Source organism: Ornithodoros turicata, unplaced genomic scaffold (genome assembly GCF_037126465.1).
Source record: "Ornithodoros turicata isolate Travis unplaced genomic scaffold, ASM3712646v1 Chromosome15, whole genome shotgun sequence".
NCBI classification, from domain to species: domain Eukaryota; kingdom Metazoa; phylum Arthropoda; class Arachnida; order Ixodida; family Argasidae; genus Ornithodoros; species Ornithodoros turicata.
Window position 1 is genome coordinate 605,988 of NW_026999318.1, and position 13,623 is coordinate 619,610.

Here is a 13,623-nt window from a genome sequence, read left to right on the forward strand (position 1 = left end):
AAAGTCACCAAAGCTATGCCTGAAACAAAGTTTCTGTGCACTTCACCGGCCACTTTGAAAGGCAACCTCCTTCCCTTGCCTTTTTTTATTTCTTGCTTTCTCACCGTTCACAGTAAGGGTTTTCGATAGGCCTGCGGATCTCTGTTTGGTGTTACAATTGAACGCTATGTTAGGCACCTTAGATAAAAATAAAGGTGTAGAAGAAGTTAAGGGTTCTGGCCCGCATCTCATGGGCTCGCGGTGTAGGAATTCTGCCGCCATTGGGCTTTCCTTGTCATTAAACGCTAGGCACTCCACCCTTATGGACGTCTCCTCCTTATTTAATAAAAGGCTTCATCGACTGATTGATAGCCTCGGATATTTAATCATGTTTTTATTTTTCCTTCACCTCTGCTTCTAAGGATGTGCTGTCCTTGGGCTCTTCTTCATGCATGTTTGCATGCACTGTCATGTACTTGTTTGTACCATATGTGCTATGTATAATGCAGTTCTACAGTCATTCCTCTGTCCACGTCAGTATGCCACTCATAACACGGAATTTAAAAAAATCAATCATTTGTGTGATTATTTCGCCTTCTAGCAAGATTTGCCTGCCACTTCAACGGCAACATAGACAGATTGCATGTTAATTTATTCCAGCTAGTGTTATCCCTTGTTGCACAACGTGTCTGTCTGTGTTATTTGCAGACACATAAAAAAATGACGAAAGCACATGCTTTACAGAGGGCAGCCAGTGATGCAACATGGAGAGATGTTCTTCCATTTTGGTGTTGCATTTGTAATACAAACGACTACGGTGTTGTAACTGAAGTTACAGCAGTTGCAAACGGCATGAACCTTCAGGCTAATCAGTGTAACTTGCAAAAATTTTGCAGTAGATACGAGATGCCACAATTAGTCAGGTAATTCACGACCAGTACAAGAACAAAGCACAGACGGGAGTCACATTTGTACACTTTTATTAGCTACTTGTCCTGGAAAGCCCTACTAGTCCGAACTCGTCTGACAGAGTACGACACATTCTACTTGGCTCCATATCCAAAGTTGACATCTGCCATTGGTAGAGACATCGTCTTCCATAATGGGTGGACCATTTTCACGATGCGCAGCTCGCACGGAAATTGACAGAATGGGGCGGGAGGGGTGTAAGCACAAGATAATATGTTGGGGGCCCTGGAGTGACGGTGAGATCCCTGTGGATTTCTACGTAGGCAGCTCCATCATATTATCGCTCACACCCCAATGTCGATGCATGTGAGCATTTATCATTTCACACAGTTAATGGTTTTTGTAAGCATGTGAGCAGCATGCTGCATTTTGTGAACATGTTAACCAAGCTAACCAGGTTCATCATTCCCTCTTCACAGTCAGAACCAGAGTTCTCAGAATGTACAGCTCGCATCAGAGTTAACGTGAATGCCATTCTGGCCTGCAGTCCCTGTTGCTGCTTAGAAGAAATAACGGTGGAGGGTGTTTAGGTCACCTCATTCCGGTTAGAGGGGTGACCATCGTTATGAAGGTGCCGTCTTCTACTGGGCGCTGCCAGGGTGGCTCTCTTTCTGCTTTGCAGGCTGGAACGGCGTTCAGGTTAACTTTTACGCGAGCTGTACAAATAGAATTTTTCTTCGTGGTTTCACATTCTTTTTGCGGAACATGCCTTTGCACAATTTGCTTTGTGAGAATGATTTCTGATTTCAAGGAATAGCTATCCAGCAAGGAATATTTTATGGTTGATACACTCAATGCAGATCGCCCATATTCTGCACCTCCAAAATGAAGCTACTAAAAATTCTGAAATAATTTTTTACACAAATGAGGTAGGCATGAAATTTAAAGGGTCAGCAAATGCAAATTCCATCATCCAGCCCCATGAGCATGAACTCCGGGAAGAGCAAGCTTGTCAACTAGAAAAGTTTACTTTAATTTTATCGTAGCATGTAATTTTGAGACCTTTGGTATGTTGACAATCAGAACGTCCACCCATTACGGTCTACAGCAACGGCAGAGAGTTCTAAAAATACGAGCTACTCTGGAGACTACAGAGTGAAGTGGTGTCATAGGGGGCTTCAGGGAATGGCACTGTCATGTACTTTGGCTTTCTCCTCACAACATTATCACCGCACACATCATCAGAAGCCAATTTAGAGTGCAACAGTTCTCTCAGACTTCACTGCACTGCCCATTTCTCCACCAGCACGACACAGTCATCTCTACAGCAATGCCGACAGACGTGAAGAAGGAGCCTGTGAATGGTCATTGTTTAGCATCGCAATGATGCCAGTTAGAGGGATTGCAACACTACTGTTATCCCTGATAAATGTAAAAAAATGCCTATCTGCATCGGTGCGGACCTGCCTTTCGAGTGTTACTGCAAAGGCAGTCTAAGACGCGTACAAAACTGGCCACGAAAGAGGCCAATGCTTATAAGAACAAATAGGAATAACGGAGGCTCTTTCAACCCTGACATTGGAGCTTGTATCTCACCAACTGCGAATCCTAGAAGGTGTTTTTTTTTACCTCAATTCTCTGGTATGCAGTACCATATGTGCACGATTTAATGAACCGCACATATCATGGTGTCGCAAGCCCTTAACCATAAAATTCTGTATTTATTCTATGTTCTAACATTTTTGTGTAAAACGAGACAGAACTTAAAAACAGAAAAATGAGTCTATGCCTGCACAGCTCGCTCATGGAAGCAGACACGGTGTCTTCCAGGTCGTCACAGGCGATGTTATTTGACAGAGATTCACAGCCAGTGTCGTTGTAGTATTGGAACGTTTTTTGTGAACACAATGTGCATCAACTGAAAGATTAAAGCCTTCCAATTCTTCCAGCCACGAAACATGACACACAAAATTACGTTCTGTCTCTCTCGTCCGTGCCTTTTTCATTTGAAACTTGTAGTAACAGTCAAAGATCACAGGCGACGGACGAAGACACCAGCATCGCGCCCCCTTCTGCGACACTGAGCGTGAGGCGAGTAGCAGATCAGCTGACTGCGGGATGCGCTTCTGCGCAGCTATTTTTTGCCTAGCTCCCTGCATTTTGCTGCGTCTACCTTTTTTCGTGTCGTGCCAAAGAATTGCAATACTGGTGAAGCAAAACATCCCAATACCAAAAGCAAACACTCTTCCAGATCAGGGAAAGCCAGTTTTTAGCAGAAGGTACGCCTCCCCCTCTTTGCCCTGTACTTTGTAGCATTCAATCTGGCATTGCAGTAAAGCGCAAAGTAAGAGAACTGTGGAACTCTCGCCACTTCATTTAAAACCCTAGCAGTTCAGGCCAAGTGCATTTCAAAAGAGGTGAGTGTTCTTTTTTTTCTTTTTTCTCACAGCAGGCGAATGACTTAGTTTATAAATATGGCATGTAAATCACACAGGCAAGTCTGCTTGAAGATTCATCAGTCACCAGCAAATATTGGAACAGAACAGATGGGCAAATGTGCCTTCGGCTTAAGTGTACAGCCTCTCTCAGTATAAATAGTCATGGTACATTTCACTCTGCCACATAATTTTGAAGGTCAACCACCAGCGTCGACATGCTATGGACATACAATGGGAAAATATAGTTTGTGTCACTATTGATGCAGACCTCCCGTACTCCCTCGCAGAATCTGTATCTCCAAACACTGAGAGCATCTAGAGCACTGTTTAATGTACAATGTTTCCTCAGTGTAAATCGAAGTTGCACGTAAATCTAGAGCATTCTGTAGCATGAAAACCTACTACGCTTCTCATGCTGGTACAAAAGCCTGCTGAGTGCGCCACATTTTTCAATTCACATTGCAATGCAATCGGAAAGTATCAGAAAATTTTTGTTTGACGTTCGTTTGCAGTATTCTTGACACGAAAGAAGAAGTAGTATAATGACAACTAACAGTGCTCAGTGGTTTGTCACCTATTCCTTCTTTATTCTGTGCCCGTCACACCCTGACAGGAGACAGGTGATACCAGTGTCCATGTGCACAAACCCCACAGCGTACTAATGCAGATGTTAGTTTCCAGTCGTTACTACACCATTCATAAATGGTATTCGAAGTAGCCTTGACGGAAAGTATGTGTCACAGGAACAGGCAAAGTGTAATGTTTGAATTTCTACAAGCAATTTTTTTTCTTTTGACTTTCTTATTTTCTCATACATTCGTATAATACTCATCATGAGACAGAAGCATGCTAACTGCACCTGCAATGTTGCTGTCACATAGCAGGTGCGTTACCACAGCCTATGAATTTTATCAGAAGAAGCCGATGATACTAACGACAACACCATTTTCAAGGGGACACTGTGGAAGTGCACAATAAGAAAATTTTTTTTAAATAAATAATAATAATAAAACACTTGTGTACCATTTGCAGTTGGCCCCAGAACAGTTCTGGCTTACAATAATTTGCTCATCTTTGAAATACACCACTTAAGACTTTCAACATATGATTTACACTGACAAAACATTCACATTATCATTTATATAAAAAAAGGACCGAACATACGAGCATGTCCAAAGGCCCATCTCGGAACGTCTCACTAATTGGGTGCCCACACAGCTGCTCTTAAATATCACATATGTGCATCAGCCTGGTAGGTTCCGTACACTATTCTAACACTGCCTAGTCCACACACACACAAACAGCACAGAATTGTAGTCGTCTTCTAAGCTGCTGACAACAAGGTTTGTGTTTCAAAACATATTTCATACTATTTCATACAGATGAAGCAAGGAACCAGTCATCTATGCCTCTATCTCTGGAGTGCATATCCACAATCTAACACCGAGGTACAGACACAACTAGCACTGCTACGGTTAGCCTAGTGGTTTCATGCTTCAGCTGGCAATACTCTATGTACAAGGGTGGATTCCTAAAGATTTTTCCTTTATAACGTACAGTACCATTCACGAGCTCCAGACAGTTCGCTGAAATCCTTCGAGATTTCTTCGCAGTGCCTTGAATGCCAACTTTGCTGATGCGATAACACCTAGACAGAATGTGTTCTGCAACAAATCATTGCTGGGTATACACACCCAGTAAGTTTCTTCCAGTGACATTTTGTGAAATGTTTCGTGTCCTTCCCCCCCCCCCCCCCCCTTCTTTCCCTTTTATTTTTTTCTGTAATCAAACTCCAGTGCTACAAGAGATGTCCCAAATCCCACCTCAGTCCTAGTTGTGTGTGGATGTTAACCAGAAGTATTGTGTTACGCAGATATGAGGCAAACGTGCATTTTTTTTTGCAATACTTGTCCTTAAGATTGAGGTGTCATTACAGTTAGCGAATCTCTGAGCACTCTCAAAGGCAGTGCTAGGCAAAAAAAGCATTTTTTGGCTGTCAAAGAACTTGTGGACGGTACTGTACTTCTGAGCACAGATAGAAGACATGGCCTATGACATGAATATCCAGAAATTGTCAGTGGATCACCTAGAAGTTGTGTCGTCTAATGCCTGCTTTGCTGTATATGTTTGCATTGCGTCTTTTTATGTATATGCTCTCTGTATAGTAGGTTTCAACATGGTATACTGTGGTACAGATCATGCCTAATTCATTTGTACCATGTAACTGAGCAGTAGGCAGTATGATCAGTGGCAAACAGTTAAACAGCAGTAAGAGTTAGAGGCTCATATTCCCTCTTTTAACTTTCAAACCGGTAGTTTCTGAAAGCAACATTATGCGCACACTATGCATACTACACTGGGCACAATTCACAGTTATTGTTGTTTTGAACTTTTTTCATGGTAACACTGATATGAGGTAATGTACAGCCACCATCAGACCTAAGCATAATGCGTGAGCACATGGCCTGTGCAGATGCCAGCCCCACAGAAGGTTAACCTCTTGGTTTGAGATTGAATCCAATACAAGTATGAGACTGGGTTGAGACATAGTACACCGCCTCGCAACAGCGGCTCAGTTGAGCAGTGATTGCACCTACAATCAGTCTCTGCTTCACACTCATGGCTGTGCTACATGCACATTGTGAACTAGTCTCAAATCCAGTTGCCAATGCTCTGTGGCACTGGCGGCTGAGAACGCCATGTTGTGATTAAGTCTGACAGCGGCTGTAGTAGAGCACTGCACGGGTCGCATTCTTAGGCCCAGGCTCGGCCCGAGCCCAGCCTTCCTTTGATTTACTCGTCGAAGCCCGAAACATTTCTAGGTTTCCCGGCCTGGTTCAGCCCAGCCCAGCCCAGGGTGGCTAACTAACAGCGGGGTAACACAGGCTCGAGCCCAACCTAGACCCTGCAATGTACGGGCCCGGGTTCAGCCAGGGCCGGTCAAACCTGAGCCCAGCCCAGGCCCACAAAAAAGAAGGCTTTACCCGGCCGGGCTCGGGCTTTTGGGTAAGCCTGAGCCCGTGCAGTGCTCTAGGCTGTACTCCATTGCTGCCTCTTGCAGTGACCATCTACACTGTAAACATGTAGGTATCTGATGACCAGGAGCAGTGCTGAACCTGCATGGTGGCATACTGGCCCACTGCTGCCACATGCAGGGACACATACACCTTGTGTTCACGTACTCTCGCATGCGCAGTGTTGTGCACGCGTGGTCTCATGAAACTACATAACGTTCCTACACTACTTGCATATGCCGGTGCAAATTATGGTTGATTGTGAAGGACCTAAAAACTGCAGGATATATCCAAGGTAGCAGCCCCATACATAACCGATTAGTCAGGTTGGAAATGTTAGCGAATTCAGAGGCCTGTCAAAATCTGCACTGCTTGATGTCATGAAGGTTAAACAAACATTACTTCGTTGCAACAGCCTTACCGTGGACTGCTATTTAACCTAATACAGGAGTGGGGCCTGTCTAGACTAGAACCTTTTTGCTCTACACGTACTGTGCCCAGAAAACAAGGAAACAACCTTTAGGATACTCCCAGACTGCACCATGCTACTTGTGAATGGTGTGCAGTCATAAAGTATCCATCTGCTCAGAGCCCTCATAGGCCCTGCTGCTGCCAGTGTGTTCCCAGCCAGCCTGAGTCCAAGACAGCCTCTCACTGTACAGGTGACTAGAAGGGTTGGCTGCTCGGCTCAAGTGCAAGCACGCTGACAGTCCTGGGGTACTCCCCACCTCTGAGTCTGAATAATTTGAGTAGCGTCCTGCACAACCGCTGTCGTCCTCACATGGAAGTTGCCCAAGCGAACCTGAAGACAGTGGCTCTGGCTTGGACAGCGAAGGGGGCTGCGGCGAGTAACGTGGAGGGGGGTCCGCAGCTGAGGGCCAGTCTGTTTGCTGCGGGACGGTAGACGACAAGTTGTCTTCTGTGATGGGCTGGAAGGAGAACTGCTGATCGGGCTGCGACGGACTCAACTCCCCAGAGATAGGAGGCAGGGACTGCTTGAACGAGAGCTGCCTTCGATGGAGTGCTTGCTGAAACACTGACCGTTTCTGCTGTAGCCTTTGGTACAGCACTTGCTGTTGGAGGGGCTTGCATTGACTGAGTAACATCCCTCTTCCCCCACTGTCACCACTCCACATTGTCAGCGGAACTACATCCTCGGGACCGGGCACGTGTTTCTGTTTGGCTGTGATGCAACTCTCGGGTGCTGGTGGACAGAACTTTGGTGCTGGCAGATAGGCTTCCTCTTTTACTGTCTGGCAGTCGTAGCAGGGGTGTTTTGCAGCTTCTTTGCTTTGCAGCTGGTGGAGTTGCAGAAATCCCTTGGCTCTCTCCATCTCACTGAGTGGCCTCTGAAAGCAGCTCCGGGGAATGCTCACAAGACCGTCTGAAGCACGACGTCCCTCCCTGTAGTCGACTAGTGGTTGACCCGACTCCTGATAAGTTGTGAAGAGCTTCGAGGTGGGACCCTCCCCACCGAGCCGTGTCTGAGGAAGGATGTCTGTAGGGGGCAGTATGCCGAGAAGGTCTGATGTGTCAGAAAAGCTCTGGTCTTGTGATGCAAACCCTGCGATATCTGTCTCGATTTGTGAGTCGAAGCTCTCAAAGCTGGAGGAGCTGGCCGGAGGGCCAGAGTCTGATAGGCTGAGGAGCTGTGTCAGATTGCACAGGGGAGGGCTATCACGATGGGCTTCAGGGATTTCTGGGTATGTGCAGACGGACTGCACGGGCGAGGAGGTGCGGGAGTCTGGGTTTTCCCCAATGTCTTCTTCGAGGCCCTCATCGATAGAGATGGTGGTGCGGTTGAGGGGTCCCTGGCTGCGTGGCATGCCATGCAGCTGAATGCTTGGCTGGCCTTTCACAGCCACTACGGGCACGCGGCACGTGGTGATGTTACCATCAGTAGTCTGGCTAAACTTGTGGTTTCGGACCGAGCTTATGCTTGGGTGGGCCTGCAAATGTAATGTGCAACATTAGATGTTATCCAAACACCCAGTGCAGAAAGTTTTATTGAGCCTCTTATAGATCTCACCAAGGAAGTAAAAAAAAAAAGAAACTTTGCTCAGAGACTCACACTAGTGTGATGGGCATGAAGGGTCAAGAAGAGGTGAACATATATGTTATATGTAACTACCGTAATTTCACGCGTATTAGCCGCGGCTTATGCGCGATTTTTTTTTTCTCGCGGGTGCTCTGCAGCGTATCCACCTATGCGGCTTATCTCATAGCTATTTTTCCCTGGTATTTTCTCCATACACCAATTTTAACGAAAGGGCCGACCACGACAGTGTCTCCGTAACAGCACCACCCTGCCAGTGCATGAAGAATGCGAAACAGGGGCACGTCCACATTCGAGTAGACAGACCTTCCTAGTGTCTTCCCCCAAGCACCTTTAACGAAAGTGGTGACAGTAATTCATGTCTTCTGGAAGACCACTGACCCCTCGATCCATGAAAAACACGCAACAAGGGCACAATCCGATCTTGGTAGAACACTAGAACTGACCTCCTTTGTTATACACTATGCCGGCCTTGGCATATGTACCACAGGGTTTATGGCCTTCTTTCAGTCTCCGTTGGCGCACAAATCAGTGGCGTCATATTATCTGCCAGTGCGGCTTATCTGTCAGAAAATTTCCAAAACGTTCCTAAAAACGGGTCCTGCGGCTTATCTGCGGTGCGGCTTATACGCGTGAAATTACGGTACATAGCGGATCTAAAATAGCGCAACACTTCATTTTCGTGTTTTATTTAAGCTCTTTTTCACCATGAAGCATTCATATTAGTGCAGAGTACAGTTTGCAAGGCATAGAGCTAGGTATCTGAATACCAAGCTGCAGGAAAACATGTCCTTTAGGGCACTTGCTATTCATCTGCATGAATATGCCTGGTAAAAGTGAAGGCAGAAGTAGACTCTGCAGTTTGTTAACATTAAAAACAACATGAAGCTGTATGGTCACGCCATGCAAATGTGCAAAACATGCATCCATTTGGTGTGATACAGTAGACAACTGTTAATTTGACTTTGGTTAATTCATCTTTTCACTCAATTCAGTTGTGTTCAATGGTACCGGTGACCACCCATACTCCATTGTCCAGAATTTTAGCTACGAACCAGCGCAAACGAGATTCCACCATTACTCTCTGCACAATGTACCACCTGCAGGCACGGTATTGGTTTGTAGTATATTCGTGCAGTTATCGCTCTCAATGACACAACAGATATGTATTTATCTGTGCAGGACTGCACAGTAGTTGACTCTACGGACAACTAATGCTCTCATGTTAATGTAGACCGTTCACCCAAATTTTATTTTATTTTTTTCATCATTAAACATATCTCCCCTAATGAAGCTGTGGTGCAGTAGTTGATAATGCATTAATTTTGCCCGCATCCAGCACACATTGTTATATTAAGTCTGAAGATTCTTTCAACAGCCATTTTAAGAGAAAATGTGTACACAGCAGCCAATGGTTTGACCAATTAAGCTCTTCATAATCATCTGTCATTATTCAAATTTCAAGCAAATTTTAGCTCAGGATCCACAGCTAACTGCCCAAGTGTTCTTCGGAAACTACGAAATTCCTGTTGGGCACAGCGTGAACAAGTTTGAGTAAGCAACGCTGAAAATAAAATTATGAAAACCTTGTTTATGCAACGTAGCAGGGTTCTCGAGCATTTTAAAGTCCCCATCACAGATTCGTGATAACACAGTTCCAATTGGTTCCGCTGAGCACTTTGGTTCGTGTAACTTTGCCGTGCTATGCCAGTCAGTTGGTGAACTGTTGTTGTATCAAAGAGCATGATAAAAAATGGAAGTATAGGCCTTATGAGCTAACAACTCATTCTACCATGAACTAAACAATCAGAATTTATTACGCTGTGGAGATTACTGGTAGAGCGTGGGATCCTTGCCTAACACACATACTTATCATTTAATTCCGTAAAGCAATCATTGTTTTGTTCACTGCAACACTAAAGACAAACATATGTAGAAACATGTCCCTGAGTTTGGGGAAGAAAAGAAAACGAACCACACACAAGTAACTCAAGTTCTTGTAACTTGTAACTTGTAAGTAACTCACATAACTCAAGTTCTTGTGTTGAGTTCTGTGTGTGTGGTTCATTTTCTTTTCTTCCCCAAACTCAGGGACATGTTTGTACATTCAGCACACCAGCTGGCTTGCCTCATATTCCTTTCTTCATTACAAATTTCAATGTTCACAACTACGTAATATGTGACAGGCATATTCTGGTATATATTCTTCAAGAACAGTGATACTCAACTGGAAATGAGAACAGTGAATACGAGGAACAGTGAGCTTGACAGGTGAAGAAACATGAGAGTTGTAAAACATATCATGGCAGAAACTTTTTTTTTTTTACTTCCGTGTTAGTGCCGCGTAGCAATGGTGGCTCTGAGCGGTGTACAGATGTGGGCAGATGGAGAGAGGGCAGCAGGAAGGAGTGGGGGACAGGGGGGGTTAGTATGGGTCCCGGAACGACTTCAGGGGAAACTGTGCCGACATGGCAGAAACTATCCATTGAGCATGAGTTGCAATGTAAAACTCTCTCGTTCCACACTGCAAAAACTTTCTTTGCGTGGAGACTACACCACACTACAAGCAATACACTATGTTCGACAAACTGGGAACCACATATAGCACTTATAGCATCGTGGAAGTTTATTAAATAGCACATTCTTTGCTGACTTAGCTTTTTGTGCTGTTTTATTCCTACATCTTATGAAATGCAGTCACACAGAAAAACATACACTTATGCATCGTTTTTAGTCCAACAGGGCGTTCGAAGGACAAGCTATATCCCGAGCTCACACCTTGATTGAGCCGAAGCACCCATATTCTCCACAGCAAATGCCTGCATCATGGTGCCACAGTCGCTACAAAGTGGCCATGCACTAGATACCGCGAAGATTCTCGTCTATAGACAAAAAAGGGGGACATGCTTATTCAAACAAGAAGGCTCGCCGCATGGTGTAATTCGACACATGCATTTTGCACTGCGCACCGTTGCAAAAGTTGAACCTGGAGCTCCATCATGAAAAAGAAGAAAAGTTGGAAACGCATCTGAAAAGTGCCAAAATAACTAGGGCCTGACTTTTTAAGGTTATACCTGATTACGCACGATATTTACCCCCAATTCAAATCGGCACAGGTGGGGTTTAACCCGATATTTCCCCGAAAACAGCTGGACTCGAAGTCATCACAGCTAACGTAGGACTTTGTAAACTGTGCTGTAAGTGCATAAATATGCCCATTCAAGGTGTCAAAACAGAGACCCTGCTGCCTCTTAGATGCATGGACTAAATATTGATACTCTATGGCTACTGGTGCACCATGTATTATGCTGAGTAAACTGAAGGTTTACACCTGCTTCCACACGATGCAACCAGAGTTCACTTGAGTCCGATTCAGTTCAACCCGATTACACCCAAATTACTGAAGCAAAATATAACCCAGTATTAACCCCCCCCCCCTTTTATGCATTTTTCGTGTATTGGCAGGGAGATGCTGTTCCGGAGACACTGTGGGCCCTTTCGGTAAAACCGGGGTATAGGGAAAATACCCCAGAAAAGTAGTCGTCAGATAAGCCGCAGAGCGCAGGCGAAAGAATAAATTTGCGCATAAGCCCCTGGCTAATACAAGTGAATTTTCGGTACTCCTGACTCGATAATTCAGACCAATTCTATGGCCCCCAGAAATCTGGAAAATGGGTTGGTGACTGTACCTACAACTCTGACACTTTATTCCACCTGAATGGATTACAGCAAGCAACAAGGACAGTACACTCACATGCACAGCATAGGCGGCCTGGGGATTTGCGGGTTCATTGCGGCGTAGGGCCTGCTCTGCCACCGAGCTGGGCCGGCGGGTGGGAGGCGGGTCCAGTGCTGCCCGCACTGCTACGGGCAGCGAGGGCCGATGGGCCCTCCACCGCTCCAACAGCAGGAAGTAGATTGCCGTGTGGTGGTCGTAACACTCCTTCATCAGAGACTGCAACACACGGAGAAGAATGAGATCACAAATCACGTTACATACTGTCACTGCCTCTTACACTCACAACCTCTTCCACTATGCAGTGTCTCTTTTCTACAATATGTTCACACGACAGTTATTTTATCCTACGCTCAACGACAGGGCCCCTGCACGTATTCAGGCCTTCTACAATGACAGTTTGTTGGACATTAATAGATTTCATTCTTTTAGGGTTTTTTTAGACTTACGTTTCTAATGCGATTTTACACCGATATCTGTGTCCTGATTCTGTCAATTTTGATCAGTTGTCATCGCTTGACTATGTGTGTCATCGCTTAGGCTGTTGATGAGCAAGAAAATAAATGGGGAAAATAAATAAAAATAAATAACATAAATGACCATGTGTGTGGAAGGTGCATTATGGACAAACATGTTAATTAATTTCTTTCCTGACCATAACAACCCACATTGTGTCCTAACAACAAAGCATCTCGGAAGCTTCAAAATTCATGTGTATCCTACTGAACTGTTGCACAGCAATGTCAATCAAGAGGGGACGGACACGGGTACCTCTTTGGTTTTCTTGGGGTCAATGCCCAGACTCTGCATGAGGCGTACAATATGCTCATTGAAGTCCCCCATCCGGGCAGCTTCTCGGTCCGAAGCCCCACTGCTGATGGTTACTGAGGGCGCAGGAACCCCCTCAGGTTGCACCCACCGATGGCGCTTGATCTGCTCTATGCTCAGTCGCTTGCTGGGCTCAAGTACCAGCATCTTGCGAATCAGGTTCTCACAGTCTGCAGAGAGGAAAAAGTAATTGAGGAAAAGTATGTGAAAAGTTTGTTAGATACCCTGTTTTTGAGAAAAGATCGCAAGGTTATGCTCGCTGTCGGAACTTTGATACAGTTCAGAGAGAACACTTCACCAACAAAACTTGACCAGACTTTTGTCGGTGACATGTTTTCTCACTGAAAAAGGGTGAAGCTGAAGGTCAAGCAGACACAAGATTATGTGCATGCATTAAAAATGTTAAGTAGTGCAAGCAGAATATGCAATAACGATGTGTAGTTTTCTTGCATTAGAAAATCACAAAAAACAAGTGTGGCATGGCAAGCGTTTGCTTTCGGTCACCTTTAAAGGAAGTTCTACTGAAACCAAACTTTGCAATGGCACGTATGTGTGTCAAAGAAAATGCTTCTTGACAGCTGTGTTCTGCAGGAGAAAAGTGCAGTGCAGTGCATTAAAATTGTAACTGCCCGTGACATGTACCTGCCAAGATCCGTGAGAAAT

General features: G+C 45.0%; 1 protein-coding gene across 1 annotated transcript in view; it reads right to left on the minus strand.

The window, feature by feature from the left end:
* Nucleotides 1–944: 944 nt before the first annotated feature.
* Nucleotides 945–13,623, minus strand: part of LOC135372421 (serine/threonine-protein kinase SIK2-like) — a 103,062-nt gene continuing 90,383 nt past the window's right edge. The window contains exons 8-10 of the mRNA XM_064606036.1: nt 12,904–13,130; nt 12,151–12,351; nt 945–8,289 (exon numbers count right to left, since the gene is read on the minus strand). Coding sequence (XP_064462106.1) covers nt 6,907–8,289; nt 12,151–12,351; nt 12,904–13,130 — 1,811 coding nt within the window. The 3' untranslated portion in view covers nt 945–6,906. The remainder of the gene's footprint in view (nt 8,290–12,150; nt 12,352–12,903; nt 13,131–13,623) is intronic.